Raw genomic sequence first — 19,567 nt, 5'->3', positions numbered from 1 at the left:
ACAATGTATGTTATGTTTAAAACCCGTTGCTGTAAGTTGTAATACAGCCTACTGTACATTAATTATACATGACTAAAAATGCTATTACCTGACTGATGCAGGTCATAGTTGTTAAAGGTCTATTAACCAGCCCATCTACCCACTTAACCAATTAAAATAGGAAACAGACAAATAAATAATGCTCTAAAACTAAATTGAAAGTTTAATTTAGTTAGAAAAAGCAGTGGGACTATTATTGCTGTCACAGCTACTGTAAGAGTAGATTTTACCACAGAAAATACAGAATGTTAGCTTCGTCAGTTTGTTTTGTTGTTATACCTTGTCTTTTGGATTTGTAGTTCTTTGAATAACTAGACTAAATCCAAAAGAAATTTTTTTTAATTACTACATATGTTTATTCGGTTTAAGTGTCCTGTCTTGCTCTGTCAGTTTCACATTAACTCATGAAAAGTACATTTCACAAAAGGGGTTAAATCATTAAATTTTCTAAAAGCCATCAGTGCAGACAAATTCTGGAAAAAGAAGAAATTTCATTTACACCCTGAACTTACATACAGCAAGCATATGAAAATTTGAGAACTGGTGAATACTTAAAATGTGTGCATACTCTTCAAAAAAGTGTTTCTATTAGCTTTTGTCAAGCAGCACTTCAAAGGAAAGACAGGGTCACAGCATGTAAAAAATTTAATTTATTGCTAATGCTAACTAATGCAGATTATTAATATTAGCATTGCCTGTGCTTGCTAATGTACCAAGTACTGCAGTTTACACTGGATGGACTAGAACCTGATACGCACGTTTTCTTGCATCTACAACTAGGAAACCACCAAGATGGTACCTAACTGTCCAATGACTTCTTGTTAGTCCAGTGGCAATGCAGGGGGTCTTTTCCTTTCCTGCTGAGTTAATACAATGGTAGGTTCATAGGTTGCTCTGCACTGGATGTCATCATGATGGTTTCTTAGCTGAAAGGAAAGACTGCTCTTGGATGAAACCACATACCTAAGTGTTCAATGACTCCTTGTTGGATCAGTGGCAGTGACAACCACATGGAATGTAGAGAGTCCCGGGTTCAATCCCCAGACAAGGGTAAGTGTTTTCCTTTTCTATTGTGTTAATACAATACTAAGTCCATAGCTGTTTTGTATACAAAAGTAGTTTATGTACTACATTTAATCTACACTTATTTACAACTATACTAATTTTTGAAAGCTAAGCAGAACTTAATATATTCCGCAGTATGGCTTACTAATTTTGTGATTTCAGTGAATTGACTTCCTATTGTGGCATACACCAGCACATTTGTGTCACCGGTTGCATACTTGTGAATGCAGAAAACATCATACAACTCGCTGACAAGATCCTGAGAAGACTTACTTATGTCACTACAGATAGCATCCTAAACTTTTTAAATGTGTCATTTACTGCTGTATCACAGTTTTCATTAGTGCAGCACAAGACAGATGACTTACAATCTACTCCACTTCGGTTTTAGTCTTTGGTTAAAGGTGATGGCATCATGATGTGTTAATTGCAGAGTTTGGAGCAAACTGATCCTAGGTTTGCCACTATGATATTTGACATACTGCATGACATGATATTAAAAACAACCCTAGCTGGTTTTTGTTTTTCTTTTACTTGTTCTGAACTGTTTTAAACACAAGCAATTAATAATTGGGTAGTTACAGCAGAAAGTTGTGGGTTCTATTCCACAATATGTAGGCAGATTGCTGACACTGCAGAGAAACATTTGGGGAAGGATAATAAATTCCTGAGAGTGTCCTCCTCTGAATGGTACTTAAGCCCCACCCCACCATATGAAGTATATCTTCATTGATTCTTACTTTCTGCAGTTTGGACAGTATCTCTGTAGGAAGCATGATGTACACCATTGTATTAAAATGCACCAACATTAAATTATTGTATTAACAAGTTTTGCTTTGAATTGTTTTCTTTTATGGCTTTTAAAGTGTTATTTTATAAATAATGATATCCTACCTGCTATCCCACTCTGGAAATACAATAATGAATGGAGGTATATCCTGGAACTTGAGGGGACAGTTAAGACATGCAATTAACAGAACTACTGCATTTACAGCTAAATTAATTAAGTGCCTATATACTTTCAAACACATTCTTCATGATCTTTGACTCACAATGGATATGGGAGTCCTAGACCATATCTTGAAAGCCTCATAAATGCTCCTAGAGCTGATGCCAGATCCTAACTCAATAGCACAAAATGCAAACATATACAGACAACAGTATTGCAATTTACAAAGCTTACTACCAAATATGTTGCTTACATATAAAGAATGGAAATCACGTACCCTGAAAAGACCCCACACAAACATTTCTGGCCTTCTTGACTTGTTATCCACATAAAGTCATACCTCAAATTCTTTGTTGGCAAGCCAAAGTATGCGCAGCTTTCGAACTTCATCAGGTTTTAGTTTCTCATTCTCTTCAGTGGCGGCACCCTTATCGGAAAGATCTTCATTAGCCTCTGTCATTTCCTCAGCTTTTCTCTTAACTGTGCCTATTAGTGAATAAATGTTTGGCTTAACATCTTTCTAGCACAGAACACTTCTTTGCAAATGTGAACACCTGTACCCAAGTTACTAAATTTAGAGAACTAAAACCATGTACTTATCCATGCAGAAAATGTATTTCAATGCGCGAGTGCTGACTGCCTTTCAGCTCTGCAACAGTAGGGATTTGTAATTACTCACCATAACTGTAGACTACCATCTATTTAAATCTAATACATGGCTTAACCTTCTGAGTACACCTTACATACTTCATATGTATGTGTGAGTATAAAGACACATTGTCAGTGGGACAACTTGAAGGACATTGACCTTTGGTGCAGAAGGTTGTAGGCTCTATTCCACACCAGGTAGACAGATTGTCAACACTGCAGAGAAACATATGGGGGGGGATGCTGAACTTCTGAGAGCGTCATTCTCTGAATGAGATGTAAAACGTATGCCTGATCTGCCAGAGTTAGTGGTATTTCAGGCTGATGTAAAAGATCCATGGCACCTATTGAAGAGTAGTAGTAGTCAAAATTTTCCCTAATAGTATAAATACCATCTTGGGTCATTAACTTAGTGGGACTAACCTAATCAAAAAAGGATAAATAAACAAAGGGAAAAAAGATCACACACATGCTTACAAAAATCAAACATATTTACAGGAGCACTCACACCACCTGGATTAAAAACTCATTTTTTCCACAACATGGCCCCATGCTTGAATCAGAGGCTGTGCATTCAAAAGTCCCCTCTGCTGCTGATGATGCCATACCCTTTGACAAAAGCAGTACAAGTGTCAGTTATAATAGTCTGTGTTCTTTACCCCTTCTCCTCTAAACTTTCTGTGACTGGCTCTCTTGCCTCATCTCAAAACTGCTGCTGTTCCCTCCTGGGCTGCTCTGCAAAGAGTGTACTATGTTCTGAAACTTCCAAAAAGTAAAAGCAGGTGTGTGTTAATCACCATTCTTTTGTATACTTGTCCTAAACTGCACTGTCTGCTATTCTAATTTCTGTATTTATATTCCAAAATATGTATGCTCTGATTTGCACATGTATGACAATATTTTTTTCTTGAAATGACTTGAACTGATTTTTAGAACTTTTCTCCACAGGAATCTACAAAAAAATTGTATAAAACAACGTTACACTTGTCACAGTTAAGGCATTATGTGGCATCACAATCAGGCTGCAATGTACGACTACAAGAAAGCACTCACTGGACACGTAAAAATCTAAGCACATGGAAAAATTAAACCAAGGTATATATAAGCATTATTATGCTATTACAGAAAAAAGACACAACTGATATACTGTGCAAATACAGCATGTATTGTATAAACTTTATTGATAATGTTAAATTTGATAACAGAGGGGGTGACTTAGCAACTTTACTTGAGGTTATCAGAACTGCAGTGGCAGGTACACCTCAATACAGGTTTGCCCCCAGGTAACAACAACCATTTAAACATTACTATTGCAAAATCCTGGAACCCAATTACTCCCTCCAATTAGACTCTTCACAACAATACATATATCTTTAAATATAAAATTAAAACTGTTCCTGCTTGACTCCTGTCTATGCCCCTGCTATTCTCCAGGGTAAATTATTCCAAAACTACCTCTTCATGTACACACACATCAGTGGCCTTCTTTACACTCTTATTTTTTTCTGGCTTCTATTCTTCTAATACAATCTACATAATTATACCTCTGACCTAATGTAGTAACACTTAACTGCACCCAGTGCTGATTATGTTCCTGCAATTTACTTTACTCATTCTCACTTTGTTACCTCAGCATTCTGAATGTTGTACCAAGTACTTCAGTAAATAGTTCATGTGCAGCTTTGTGTGTAATGCTGCTAAATGTTACCAGAGTATTTTGTATGTTTTTCCTGGACCTTTGCTGAAAACGGCCTTTTCTGTCTAGTTGGACTTTCCAGATGAATGAATAAATAAATAAACATACTGAAGCTCAGGTCGGTCATTTAAGTGTTTTATGTTTACATTAACTATATTAACATTTTGATTAGTTATTCAAAATGCTGCTTAGGCTTCCATTTTCTGCATTTTAAACTAACGCATTTTACTTCTTTTACTATCTTAATGACATTTGCATTTCTGGAATACTGCCCGATTGGCTAGTTACATTACACCATGTGCTTTACTTGCAACTTTAATGGCTTGTGTGTTATTGTATTTCCTTTTGAAACAGTTTTGGTGAATTCTGGAGATAAAAGTACTAAGCAATTTTATTAAAAAGTTAGGCTGTCCATAATCTTTTTTAACGTCTTAACTAAAAAAAAAAGATGTGCACTCTTTTCACTTATATAGGCGCCTGTTAGAAAAATATATATTAATGTGTGTATGCTTAATGCCAATTAATAATCAAGTATTTTAATACACTTTTCATTCTATTTTTCATGCACTGTATTTTATACAAAATGAGTTTCATATGAGACTGAAAAAGATGCTTTTTGAAAACTGCAGTATGCTTTCTGAAACTTGCAACTGCTAGCACAGCAATATTCTTGTTTATGCCTTGTGGAAATGTACTTGAGAAGCAGGTGTTTATCTGCTAGGTCAGAAGCGAATGAATGAACAATGCCTTATGTTATAAATGTAATGATTTCAGACAAACAGCTTTGTCCAGAGGAGCGGAACCTCTGCAGCTGTGGTAATTTAGAGACAAAGTAGACAAAGGATTATTAGAGAAATGAACTGCTAGCATTGTGCTTGATTTTAGCCATAGTATCTTGAATGTAACATAACATGTATCTAACTGAGAGTAACCAAGGCCATGTTGTTTTCCCCAGGAATTTTCACATAAAAATTGATAAATCAGCAGAAATTCATGGGAAAGATGGTCAGCAGATGATGATGAAAAAGGTGGTAATCTGTTACGTCAGCATGGTAGGACATAACTAGTTTAAGAATGTATAAAAATTAAAGTATTTCCTGTTTCTGGTTAGACAAACTGTATTAGCACGTTTTTGTCTCCTTGCTGCAAGATTAAAGTGCCTTAACCTGAACCTACCGTGTTTTGATCATTTTTTAAGTATATTTTTCCTTTGACACACCTCTTGCAGGTATCCAAAGCAGAGAAAATAGTTGGGGGGAAAAAACTCTGCAGACATCCTAAAAATTTAAGGAAGCACCATTCTTTGATGTCCACTACCATTTCTGTCACAGAAAAATACATATCGTTACTATATACCTTATAAACAAAGTGTAACTTTGAATTACTAATTACTACACTTTCAACTTGCCACTCTGTTAAAAAACACTGGAAGATTATGTGAGCCCAAACAATACGCAACTGTAGCATTTGCACTATGGTAAAAACAGACCGATTTTACATTTGTAAATGTAGTGAACTTGCACACTATGCCTCTCTAAAAAAGGACTACTTGATCAACCATCATGCATCCTTTTCAGAAAAAATATACTGCTGTAGTTAACACTACAAAATATTAAAAGTCAACGGTGAGAACAACCAACCTGAAATAAGGATCTTTAGGTTAATCTTTTCAAAAACAAAATTTACACTGGTTTCAGTCTTATGTGTTGGTATAAAAAGCATTATAACATGCAGTTTCGAGCTGGGTCATGCAGGAATGGCTCATGCACACATTTTGAAAGAATATTCAAAGTAAACTAAAATATACACATAAATACACACACATACTTGCAGGGGAGAACCATGGTGTGGGGCTGTGACTCCATCGCCCTTAAACTAAACATACTAAATCTGAGGGTACCTTATCTTAAAAATGCATCCATATCCTCTAAACTACCCATACTAGAAAATTAATATTCCCTCTACCCCCGATACAGTACAAAACATGAATTAGTATGCTTAGTGACGGTGTTACGAATTCAGACTAACTTCTCTGCAAAAACACTTCTGTAATGTTCTAACTTCTTTAGAATTTATGCTGAAACACTTCCGATTTTGAGTCACAGTTAGGCAGTCACATAAGTTAATATAAATCAACCAATTATTTCTGCAGCAATTTAAAATCGGGGTACAAAATTTTATTTCAATTGCCTAAGGACCCTGCAAGCTACTCAAAACTCTACAACTCTTAATGTTTAAGGGGGGAGGGGACATACCTCACAACTATACAGATTTTTGCAGAATATCCAGATTTTTGGCTTCATGTTTTGGGGCCGTTTTTTCATAAAGTTGTGTTTTTTTCTGTTAACTTAGTGGCAAACCATTAAAGACTGAAGTTAGAAAATAATGAGACATTTGAGTTTCAGACTTCATATCCTTCAGAAAAACTCATGCTAATACAAAACATGTTATTCTGTCAACTTTCTAAGTTTATAAGAGCAATATTTAAAAATTGTCCCTATTTCTGGGCCTTTATCCCACTTTTATTTAGGGCGTTGTCCAGATTTCTTGCTTTAAGAGGTGAAGAAGTATGGACCAAAAGTAACACTAAATAACTAAAAAAAAAGCTTACCATCTACTTGTGTAGGTCATTCTCGTACACCACATACTTAAAAATTTTGCTTCAATCCACTACTACTAGGTGGAATATGGAGCAGCAGCAGTTGCTCTACAATTTGATTACATCCAAACATCTGTGGAAGCTGAAAAGTGCTGTCCGGTAATTTTCGTGTGCTTCAAATTATTCGATATTTTCTTTATATAAAAGAAGACTCGCTCTCAATTTTTATTGCCATCCGCTCTATTAATTTCTTTTCTGAAATGATTTACTTTATGTTGTCTTGACATTTGCGAACTTTTTTTCTTATTATTGCTGGACACTTCCTAAACTACCTACCACGACACTACTCAATATGAGGGTCCGTCCTTAACGAAAATGAACAGATTTGGCCTAATTACTTTTTAGCACATTATCTAGCTACTATTACTTAATCACTCCACTTGGACCAAACCTGGAAGCAACTTCTGACAGGACACGCTAAAACTCACACCTATTCACATCTAACCCCAGAATGCCGTACCAAAAACCACGTGACATACGCTCTTACCACATGTATTTCTGGTTCGTCCACTCTCAGAACCACTGCTAAACTGAATACTGACTGGGTTTTCTGACTGTGGCTGCTGCTCTTCAAGCTTGTTTCTACACTGCTTGCAGTTTGGTAAAACAACTATGGGGATGGTAGTACGGGCATCTAACTGGTACTCATCTTCTCGACCACAGAGGTACTTTCGGTACCGGTCCTTCATTGCTTGCCAGGAATGTCGAGTTAAACCAATGCGTTCCATTTCCTTCCAAATCGCATTGCCTGTCACTGGAGTGGCAGGATTCTCGTGATCCCGCACATAGATTAGAACTGCAACATCTTCAGCTTTAGAGAATTTTAGGCGAGCGTTCGGATGTTTACTCCTTTGTTTTATTAGTTCGTGTGCACAGCATATCTGAGCAATAGGGCATGCATGTTCTGCATGCTTTACTGGGAGGTCTGAATCTGTTTCTTTCATTACCCCGTTCTTTAGACCTATTTTGTATGCTTGCATATCCAGTCTCTCGTTTTTCTCAATGCAGTCAAATATGTACTTGGTGGAGACATAACCTGACATTTTATGTAGCTCAGTTTCTTCCTCAGGATTAGCCATGAGTACACATCCAGGTGTCTGTATCCTTGACAGTACACCCCCACCACGTAAAATAAGAGGAGCTAAGACGCGCTTAGTAACGCCGGGTCGGAGGTAGAAACATAAAGCGGACCCTTCATCATCAATGAACAGAGTCCTTGAATGGGTTAAAGATGACAAGTTTTTTGGGGGGGACCCTTCTGTGTCCATTACGGTTTTCTTGTTATTGCACTGCACACTCTAAACAGGATGTTTTCGTTTGATAAACTCAGGCAGCAGTTGTTGATATTTGAGCTGCACACTGCCATTCCGGTTGTGACGAGTTCCGTACTTGTGCGATTGCTTTTCCCTGTGGCTTAAACGACTAGTTCATTTCTAAAATCTCATTTCTGCTTCGGTCCGAAGCTGAAACACTACCACCCACTTAGCAAATTACTTCCCTGTTTGTGAAGTCAATAATGATGTCCTAACAAACCCTACCCCCGGCATTAACTTTTAAAAAAATGTTAAAAACTTGTATTCCAGTCTTATTTAACTTCCCTCAGCAATAAGGCATCCGTGTTGTCGGTTCCCTGCGTTCACATTGTACCCCGTAATTGTTTTGACGTTTTTGTTAAGTAAATACTATTTTAGGCAGTGGAAAATGCAATAATGTGTCTTCGTAGGTGACGTATACAGCATACAATGGATATTAATGGCAAATGTCCTGAGATTGGACATAATTATGTCCCATATTTTATGTAATAGTTATTCTGTATCTAAAATACCTAAATGTTACAAGAAACAGAATAAGCAACTAAAATGCTACAAGAATAAGCTTTTATTTAGGCAAAAAAAGTAAATTCTATCCTTTGTACTGACCGTGTGTATGTGTCTGTCTGTAAAATATAATGCGTGTCCCAAAAATTTCCCACTTTGGCCATTTGAAAAGGTGGCCACCCTAAGTGTAGCTTTTTTAATGATACAAAAGGGAAAAGAATATGTTCATAGATAGGTACTAGGCTATTGGCCCTAGGACCTATATAAGCCTAGCCAAAAAATGTACCCTGGCTTTCGCCACCCAAGAAAATCATTTTCCTGTGCCCCTGTCGAGCCAGAGCCACAGCAGTGATCCCTGGGCTGAATTTCCCATCCAATCATCAAGATTTTTCTCGAACAGTGCTAATGTGTTGTTAAATATAACGCTAAATGTGAACGCCAGATTGTCTTGAGTACTAACTGACTACAAATAAAGGCGTAGGCAGTGGGGTGCATTGTGCATAGCATTCCAGAGCTCCAGTTCCAATATTTTGTCTATTAAGCATTGGGTTTGCCAGGTGGGGATAGCTTTCGACATTTGCAGGTTATTTAATGTTGCGTGGCATTTATCCTTATAGCAAACAGTCTTTGATATAGTTTAACTGTTTTTTTAGACAGAGAGAAAGATTTAAAGAAGTAGTCTTACTAGCAATATTGAAGTGTATTAACCCACCCAGTACTAAAGGCGCTTAATTTGAAGGGAAAACATGCAAATGCTGTTTCTCCTGGACGCGGAAATCGCATGGAACGTCGTATTGGCTATTCATAAGAACAGCGGCGAAATTGAAGTGTATTAACCCACCTCCTAGTTCGCGCAGGAATGGGCGTGCCCGCCGTGATTGATATGCCGGGGGGGGGGGGTGGGTATTAACAACGGCCTGTCGTGATTGACACGCAATGCAAATGTAACGGTCAAATAAGTGCAAATAATAGTTAATATGTAAATAGTAATATAGGACGCTTTTCTTAAAATGTTTTAATTCCTTCTGGCCAAAAACGCCAGACTATGTTTCACTTTGTGCGTCTGGACTGAAAAAGTTGTTACTGCACTGGCTGTTTTTATTTAGTTTAAACTGGAACAAATGCAGGCAGATGATGGTAGACAGATGGATATAAGTACAGCAGTCTACAGGGAGATAAGACTGCGGTTGTGTTTGGGAGCAGAGCCAGTTGTTTACTCATACAAATGTTTTTCTCAGAAATTAGAAGAAAGATCTTGTTTCTGAATTGTTCAGTTTCTTGGCTTAAGATGATAACGAGTGTTCTCTACTCATCTGCAAGGAATATTGAACGTCCTATATTAGTTGTGCTTATTTGACCTGTTTACCATTTAATACTAATACTTAGTAAGGCGGCCCCTAACCGGGAAAAGCCGAAAAGACAAACAATAATCAAATTAATGTTTAACAGGCGCACACATTATGGTGCCCAGATACACAGACAAGTATATGTGGAGATCGAAGTACGGACATGACTTTGACATTTTGTTTCTGAACTTGTGTCATATTAAAAAGAGTACCAGGAAGCTCAAGCAGTGGATCCGGATGAAGGCTCTGACAAGGAAAACGAACTGCCTGTTGTTAGCCTAAGTTCACATGTAACTGTACAAACAGTACCTGTCTTTGTACTTTTGCCCCAATTTGCAAAATAAACATTAACATCTGCATTTTTATGTTATAATGTAATCTTTTTTGTGCAATTATCTGTTATTTGCTTATGTTTTAATACGAGTATAATACACAAGTCTACATTACCTTGTGTTTTAATCAAGCGGTGGGCGTAGTAGTCAACAGCTCCACGCGGCGGGTGGAGTAGTCAACATGCTCGCAGGCGGAGTTTGGGAGGGGCTTGCTACTGCGCATCTGGTGGTTAATACACTTCAATTTCGCCAGAACAGCGACACGTCAATCAGCTGAGGCGGTGCGCATCTGGTGAGCCAGTCAAGTAAAACATCGCCCCAAATTCATTCATAAATATTTACGTAGCCAGCGTACAGACTTTCTGACGACCACTTACAAAAGGTGATTAGTTCTGGAATTTGGAAACTAAAACAAAATTTAAATTACTGTCACATTATGCATACCAACATTAAAATTGTGAATAGCATTTAAATGCAACGTGGTTTTCTCTGACTAGAAAAGCCAACATGCACCCAAAAAATGATCTAATGGACGCAGCAGTACAATGACGGATCCGAAACGCTAACACAAATGAAATTCTACGAAAGCGAGGCTTAGTTTAATAATACCAGAAGAAAGTCCAACTATCCCTTTACAGTTTTGCAGGAGCCTATGTCATCCCAATAACAACCGTCTGGCCAACACTGGAGGAAGAAATCCAGGTAGTTACACTTGGGAACCAATCGAAAAAACACACGCAACACACCCGTCTCAGTTTAAGGAAGTACAAAGAGTAGTGGAAGCCCAACCTAAATTCTTGATGCTAAAAAAATACTTGACTGCATTTTGTAATAATGCCTGTCTATCCCCACCCTCTTGGCAGGCGTGCTTCCAAGGCAACGCGTATGCGCTGACCTGCGAACTATAACCTGTAAGTGACAGTGTCGCGTCATCACTGATGAACAGAGTACCTGCCACAGTGGAAGTAATAGAAGTAGTGTAGTAGAATTTGAAAGATTTGGGAGCTGTTAGAGTAAGTATTTGTGGTAAACCTCTTTTTTTTTTGCTGGCGGGCAGCGTAGAACTGTACCGTATGATATAATAGTTGTTTTGTTGACTACATTCATTTATTTGTACATAGACGACCTGATATAGTCGATGATCTTTTAGTAAGTGAATGGAGATCTCAGACTTAAAAAGTGTTCCTTTTCTAGAATGGGATGATGTTCCTTTACAGAGTTCAGCTTGCACTCTATAGATTCACATTTTAAACCAAGCTGTACTGGACATGTAATGTTACAATTCAATGTTGGGGATAAACTTCTGTAAGAGTTCTGTAAGAGAAGAGAACAAATGGTTTATTTGGGGAACACTACTGGACTCTGAATACGGTGGTGGTTAATTTTAACCATAGCAGTATGCAGATGTCAGATCGCAGTTACTTTTTTGAGTTCAGGGCCCAAATTGATGTGTGTATGGTGTGAATAACACATAATCAGTGGTTTGCTGTACTAACTATAACTAACTATAGATACTACACTGTATTTTGTGACTTTTGATGCATGCACAGACAGTGGCAGTGTTCAGCAATGTTCTAGTGTAGTAGATTAAAATAAATTCAACAGTGACAATCATCAAAAACTAGTGTTCACACTGATTGGTGGTGCGGTTGTTCTTCCACACCAGTCACACACTCGCATACACACAACCAATTTAGAGTATCCAGTCTACCTATTGCATTTCTTTAGAATGTGAAAGGAAACAGAAACAGCTGGAGAAAATCCATGCATACACAGGGAGGACATGCAGACTCCACACACAAGTCACCCCAACTGAGAATCGAACTGGCAAACCTCTTGCTTTGAGGCAAGAATGTTTACTGCTGTGCTGCTGCACCGCCTTACGTTATCGCATTTTAAATAAAAAAGACACACCAAATTAATATGAAGAGTTGAAACCTGCTTAATACCTGAATTCCTTACAATCAATGAGAGACAAGAAAGCGGAGACTGAAATATTTTAATGATGCTTAGCTATTTTTACATCCAAGGCATATGTTAACTCCAGTAAGCATTTCATAATGAGGAGAGAGAACCTTTGAAAGTTAGCAAGGTTTTGCCTTTAAACACAATAATATTTCGTAAGACTGGATGTAAAACATGAGGATTCAGGTAATGTTACTTTTTATGAAAACTTATTTGTCTGATAACTAGATGCCCTATTATGTGCTGAGGGAACTTGTAATATAAATAAAAGATAAGCTGCTAAAATACAGTTTGTTGTCTGTCTTTGTCTTCCACCAGATTTCAACTTAGGTGGTTGATATCAAACATAAGGACTTGGCTAGATTTTCTAAGGGACTAAAATATAAATTTGCAAAATGCACTTAGTTGCTCTAGTCACCCCCTAAGTACAGCTTCACTGCCTCTCTCTGTTTGTACATTTTCTGACTAGGATTGACACTATATCTGGGATGTTGTATATTACACTGAATCTTGACTGCAGAATTTTCTAATAGGTTTCATAAATGCATACCAGGATAAAAACTATTGGGGCCTTTATAAGCCTAGCTGTGCAGTCCAAATGTGTCCCACACATTATATGTTTTAGATGTTTATATAAGGGATGATTGTTGGTTATGACATTATTTACTGACTGCCTTTGTCCATTAGAGACATAGGGGTGAATTTTCGAGTTCCCATCCAGTGGTCCACATTACACTTAAATAGGGTTAGGGAGGGACTTTGTTTCACATGGATGGGGAGCCTATTCCAGAGAATAAGAATTCTTTGGGATACATATGTGACTCTCCAATATGTCCTATTTATGTTGCAAGCAAAATGTAGATCTTTATATCTAGTAGTTCTGATGGTGTTTGTTTTTGTAAGGACCCTCCGTAGATGTTCCGGTAATTGCATGTGTCTGGTCAGATTGCATTATGATGGGTCTGATAAGGGCCGAGTGTAGGGGTGCAGTGACTTCCCTAGACCTAGATGCCTTGCCCTTACTTATAAGTTGAGCAACATAGAAGGATTTTCTGACTTACTTGGACACATGTCCGACGGACAGGTTACTGTCTACACGTGTTCCCTGACTAGTGGGCCTACGCTTAAGGGTGTTTTATTGATGATGTAGTTTTCTGGGGTGGCCATGACTTCCGAGAAGGGATTCTACTGGTGACCTGTCTCTTTGTGGAGGTGGTCTCACCCAGTGCTTAATTAGTTGGACACATGTTGTTCGAAGGACAGGTTACTGTCTACATGTGTTCCCTGACTAGTGGGCCTACGCTTAAGGGTGTTTTATTGATGATGTAGTTTCCTGGGGTGGCCAACTTCCCAAAGGGTACTGTAATGCATTTCTTGGCACTGAGTTTTAAGCTGTGGCACCAGTCATTTGTCTATGCTAGACACTCTTGTAAGATGTTTGCATCTAGGAAGGATTCTGTGATTACAACTAGTTTTGCAATCATCTGCAAACTTGGTCAGCCAGAGGTCTTTGATACTGGCCATGACTTCTGAGAAGGGATTCTACTGGTGACCTGTCTCTTTGTGGAGGTGATCTCACCCAGTGCTAACTCCTTGGGTCCTATCTTTGAGCCAGTGGGTTATCCAGAGCTTCATATAGGGATTTATGCCCAATTCTGCAAGTTTTATTTAACAATACTAGAGTGTGGTATTGTATCAAATGCCTTAGCCAGGGTAAGGTAGTGAGTATGCACTGTTTTACTGCCATCCATTACCTTTGTGACCTTCTCAAAGAAGTCCACCAGGTCCAGTAGGCATGACCTTAATACTCACAAAGTCGTGGTCACAGCCAGTGTAGCACATGATCGTCTGCACATATTTGGTGTCCAAGGTCACATTAAAATTCATGAAAAGTAGAGTTCTGCTTTTGCAGGAATATGAGCAAGCTTAAGATAGAACTTTTTATCAAGCCCTGAGTGCTAGACTATGCTTCACAGTCTACCTCTTGATGGATGTACAGTACTTTTAATGTGATTTTTCCAAACATCTTGCATGTAACTGCAACTTTTGCAGAAATCAAGAAGGGTCCTGTTGAAAGTGTGGTGATCACAATTATTGTCCTCTGAGCTGTGAGGCTAAATATGCAAAAATGAAATATATTTCTCTTCTGACTCCTCCCTTGCCTTTTCCTATTGCTGTTCCTTTTTTCTCCCAACTGAACCTCTGTACTCCTGGTCTATTGTATCAGTTTGTTTTAATTTCAGTACAAACTGTTAAGTACATTCCCTCATAATTAGCCGGTTTTCGCTCCAGTATGAACTCTACATGCATTATCTTTTATTTTCAACCCTTAGATATGCATCAGATCTTGCCCACCCACTAATTGGATAAACATAGACCTGAAAAAATAGAAATTTACACAGCAAATAACAAGAGAAAACAGAACTATAAGTACAGATTAGCTACTCCACTTTAATACATTTCTAAGACACCGACTTACTGATTGCTTACTTAGACTTCTGGTGAGCAGTCACAACCTGGGTCATCTACTTCACTGTATATTATCAAGGGCTACCTTGCTGGTAATTTAACCAGCATGACATCACTTGGCCACCCTCCCATGATCCTTTGCGCAATTTAAAAACTACCTGGCTCTCCGTACCATCTTTCTTTCTGCCATTTCTAACTGTATTGCTCTGACCTTTGGTGATGTGAAAGACTACTTTACTCATGTAAGTGTACTTTTCACTGGTAAACAGTTATATGAATGCCTAGCTTATTCTTGAGTGTTCTTGACAAATTTCACAGTATACTCAATACTTACCTCAGACCATAGTTTATTGCAACTGCTTGGCCTAGTGCATAGGCACACTGTTAAATAGATATTTTAGCTGGCTGTAGAATATTTATCTGGTATTTGCTTTGTATGTCTGGCATTAGTGCTATCATAGTGTTTACCTCTTCTAGCTCTTCTTCTCTTGTCATTTGAAGGTATCTGAGCACTGTAAGGTTACTTTGTAAATCAGTGGGTTCCCCTTACTGGAGTACCCGTGCAGATTTTCCCACTCATTATTTGACTGTGGGATTTTGTATTAAACAATTCTTTTGTCACAATTATTTTAATGATAGACAGACATCTCTTTTTTACTATTTGTTCTTAACCATGTATTTCCTTAATTGTTAACTTACTGAGCAGTCTACCCTGGTTATAATACCTGCATTTTTCGGTTTCTACCTGATGTAAAGTACTCGTCAAGTGAGTTTCTGCTGTTGTTAATTTTTCATATATATATTGAACTACTTTTCTGCTTTTCTGTTAGTCTGATGTATACAATAGCTATACAGTTGTAGCTGTTGAAATATTTCCCCCTGCTAATGTCTTATGACACACATAGTGTTACATGCTGCTTAGTCTGCTTAGTCTGATTAACACAATAGCTTCATAGTTGTAATTGCTAAAGTGAATCCTCTGCTAATGTCTTATTACACATATAGTATATAGTGTTACATGCTGCTTATCTGATAGTACTTCTTGCCACTACCTTTTACCAGCTTTGCTCCAGGCTTAATTTCTATTGTTTTTTTTTTGTTACTGAACTTACTGCATAACTGTCTTTCGGCCTTTCCCAGTTAGGGGTCGCCACAGCGGAACTGCGGTCCGCTAATGATTGGCAGTAGATTTTTACGTGCTGGCTTGCCAGGCCTAACGCACAACCTTCAACGAAGGAATGCCCATTCACGCATTTCGACACACAGAAGACGCTCTAACCGAGAATCAAACGTGCAACGTCTAACTGTGAGGCGACAACGCTACCGCAGCACCACCACCGCAGTGTTTAAAAAAGTCATTTGTCAAACTAACCACTACTAGATCTTGCTCCAGACCTAACATTTTATTGCTTTTACTGTTGAATGCTATGTTACATTTGCCTTTCTCATATCTGCTACCTGTGTCCATTTCTTTGCTCTCTATTCTAGCCTACATCTATTTCTCTGCCCTCTTTTTCTCTCTTATTTTACTCATTTCCTCTACCCTCTTAGTCACTTATTACCCCTTTACTTGTATTGTTTCTGTTTTTCCTCTTATCGCTATCCAGCTTTCCCTAAGACTACTTTTCCCTCACCTGCAAACTCTTATACATCCAGCATCTACCCAGTGATCTTTATCCCCGCTTATCCATGTCTCTGTAAATATTTGTTTTAAGTTCCTACTTCAACAGTGTGAAGCCCTTCTTGAACTAATTCCCTAATCTCCCATTTTATTTTTGTTCTTTTTTTTTTTTTTTTTAGAAGTGAAGCCCCTTTTTACAGTGGCAGTTTGCTGCCATATTCACAGGTAGACCTCTCTTCCTTAAAACGGCAACTGAATACTGCTGCTACCTGCATCCTTCAGCAGAGACTGATTTTATGTATATTAAGTACAACTGTTAAATCCAGTGCTTGTGCAGTCTTCCACAACTAGTTTTTCTCCACATCACCGGCCACACTCCTGTTTGTCTCCCTTACCCCTTCCTATTGCTATTAGTGTTCTCCCAGCTGAACCTCTGTACTCCTGGTTTATCATATTAGTCTGTTTTAGCTTCAAAATACATTCCCTTATAATTAGCCAGTTTTAGCTCCAGTACGAACTTTACATGCATTAACTTTTATTTCAACCCTTAGGTATGCATCGGATCTTGCTCACCCACTAATTGGATAAACGTAGACCTGGAAAAATAAAAAATTACACAGCAGCTAAGAGAAAACAGAACTATAAGTACGGATTTAACTACTCCACTTTTTAATACATTTCTAAGACAATGACTTACCGATTGCTTATTTAGACTCCGGGTGAACAGTCACTACCTGGGTCATCCTGCTTTGTTTGCCCTTGTTTCACTCAGACTCATTCCTCCCCTATCCTACCCTTTCCCACCCCCCTGCTCATTACATCTATCCTATGCACTGAATCCCCTCCCCCTCATCACCCTTTCACCTTCAACCCACCCACACTCTATCTCCACCCACTAATCCATACTAGAACAACCTCTTATTTCATCTCTAATAAAAAACATCTCTTTCCCCACCCTCCAACCTCACATCATCTACAAACTAATCTTCCACCTCAACACTACCCCAATTCCACAAGTCATTAACCTATTTTTCCTCTAATTATTCACCCAGACATTCTCCCCTTCTTCTACATCTTTTCTTTCAAAACTTTACCCAGGCATTTTCCCCCTCTTCTCCTTCTGTCTCCTTCAAGTCTTCAACCTGTCATTTTCTCTCTTTTTTATGTCTTATCTATTTTTAAGTTAAAACACCCTTATTCTACCCCTTCTTTCTAAAATCATGCTGTATTGCATTTTAACAACCTCTTTACTTCTCCTCCTCTCCTACTCAACCTCCTGTCATAACAGCCTCCATTATCTAAAACCTGCAGAAACTCTCTCCCATTGTGACAGTAAACAAAACACCTCCCTATCTTATCATGTGTCTTCCTCCTTATTCAACTTCTCCTTCTGCCATCTCTTCAAAACCAAGAACTTAAGCTTCTCTACCTCTAATTCACCAAGACGTAAAGACAAATATTTACATAACTTTTATACTTCCAAGCTCTCCTTAACTTCTGCACTGCACCTACTATCAGGTGACGTATACTCCAACCGAGGTCCCTCCACATCACTTTACACTACTAACCAAACCACATATCTCTCTACCTTCTCCATTTCCACACACCCCTTCTCCACCCTTCCTTAAAACCCTGTCTTTACTTTCCAAAAATACTCAAAGCCTGTTCTACAAAGTAACAGAACTTGAGTCTTTCATCTCCCATTATTCCCCACATATCTTAACGTTATCTGAAACGTGGCTAAAACCTCGTATCTCAAGCAAAGAAATCCTACCAACAGGCTATATTATTTTCCATCACAATAGGATCTCTAAAAAAGGAGGTGGAGTTGCTATACTTTGTTCTGAACAACTTATCCCCCCATCCTCCCAACTAACTGACTTCCACCCAGGTGAACTCTTATGTCTGAACTGTCACATGAACTCCCACAAAAAATTGCAGTTGCTTCTATATATATCCCTCCTGGCAGTGATATCTCAATACTAGAAAGCATACTATCCTGGGCTTCCCAAAACATACCATATGAAAGCGTACTACTAGGTGATGTGAATATTGACTGGAAAATACTAAATTCAGACTCCCCTGTTCATACCATCAATCTCTTTGGATTTACCCCACTCACTTGAACAAACACTCCAACACTGGGACCATCCTTGACTGGATATTGACTACCAACTGTCACCATTATCACAATCCCACCACACTACCAGATACCATAAGTGACTACCTACCTATCTATACCCTGCGGCACTATGTCTATCTTAACAGACCCCACCTTCTTAAAGACTGTCATAAATACTCTACCTTCAACCCTACAACTTTCTATGAAATACTCTAATTGGTCATGTCTATATACACTTCCCCTGTACAAAAATTTAATAACATCTTCTTAGATATTCTCAATTCACTGACACCCTCTCATAAAATCAGAATAAAATCAAATTTTGCTCCATGGTTTTCTAAAGACACCCTTCCCTTAGGGTTCCTGTCAGAAGAACAAAGACGCATTATGTCAAATGCGTCTTCTTCGAACTGTAAATGTCGAAAATGCAAAATGATGAAGCGGCTTTTAAGCAAATTCTTTCCCAGAGAAAGATGTTGCTTGGCCGCTTCTGTCACTTTGCCATTTTTGGCACTGTAGTGCAATCTTGGAGTAGGTATATTTAAGTAGGGGGGGTGTGTGGGGCAAAGCCCCCCACTTAAAATGTTGGGGTTTTTTTTGGCTGTTCTATAAATTGCTATATATATATATATATATATATATATATATATATATATATATATATATATATAAAATATTCCTGTAAAACTTTTTTTCCCCTTCTGTTGTAGCTGTTTCTGCTGTTTGTTTTCTTTTTTAATGGAATTGTACATGTATTACTGGAGCTTATCTCCTTGAGTCTCCACTGAAAGTGGGCTTGAGCTCAGTTGGACCAACCCGGTTAACAAATAGTAAATATT

The 19,567-nt window shown here is 38.2% G+C and overlaps 2 protein-coding genes across 3 annotated transcripts in view; one reads left to right on the top strand and one right to left on the bottom strand.

The window, feature by feature from the left end:
- LOC122806941 (TERF2 interacting protein) overlaps nt 1–8,793 on the bottom strand; it is a 38,602-nt gene extending 29,809 nt beyond the window's left edge. Inside the window, exons 1-2 of the mRNA XM_044077784.1 lie at nt 7,544–8,793; nt 2,394–2,539 (exon numbers count right to left, since the gene is read on the bottom strand). Coding sequence (XP_043933719.1) covers nt 2,394–2,539; nt 7,544–8,324 — 927 coding nt within the window. The 5' untranslated portion in view covers nt 8,325–8,793. The remainder of the gene's footprint in view (nt 1–2,393; nt 2,540–7,543) is intronic.
- Nucleotides 8,794–10,915: 2,122 nt separating this feature from the next.
- GMPPB (GDP-mannose pyrophosphorylase B) overlaps nt 10,916–19,567 on the top strand; it is an 824,737-nt gene continuing 816,085 nt past the window's right edge. The window contains exon 1 of one of the 2 annotated variants that reach the window (XM_044077786.1): nt 10,916–10,933. The gene's annotated coding sequence lies outside the window, so the exon portion shown is untranslated. Of the gene's footprint in view, nt 10,934–10,969; nt 11,565–19,567 lie in introns of those variants that run through there. The other variant, XM_044077785.1, reaches the window with a different exon arrangement.

This window comes from Protopterus annectens, chromosome 7.part0 (assembly GCF_019279795.1).
Source record: "Protopterus annectens isolate FY-2018-M chromosome 7.part0, PAN1.0, whole genome shotgun sequence".
NCBI classification, from domain to species: domain Eukaryota; kingdom Metazoa; phylum Chordata; order Ceratodontiformes; family Protopteridae; genus Protopterus; species Protopterus annectens.
Note: the sequence above shows the minus strand (reverse complement) of the source record. Positions and strands in the feature narration are given on the sequence as shown.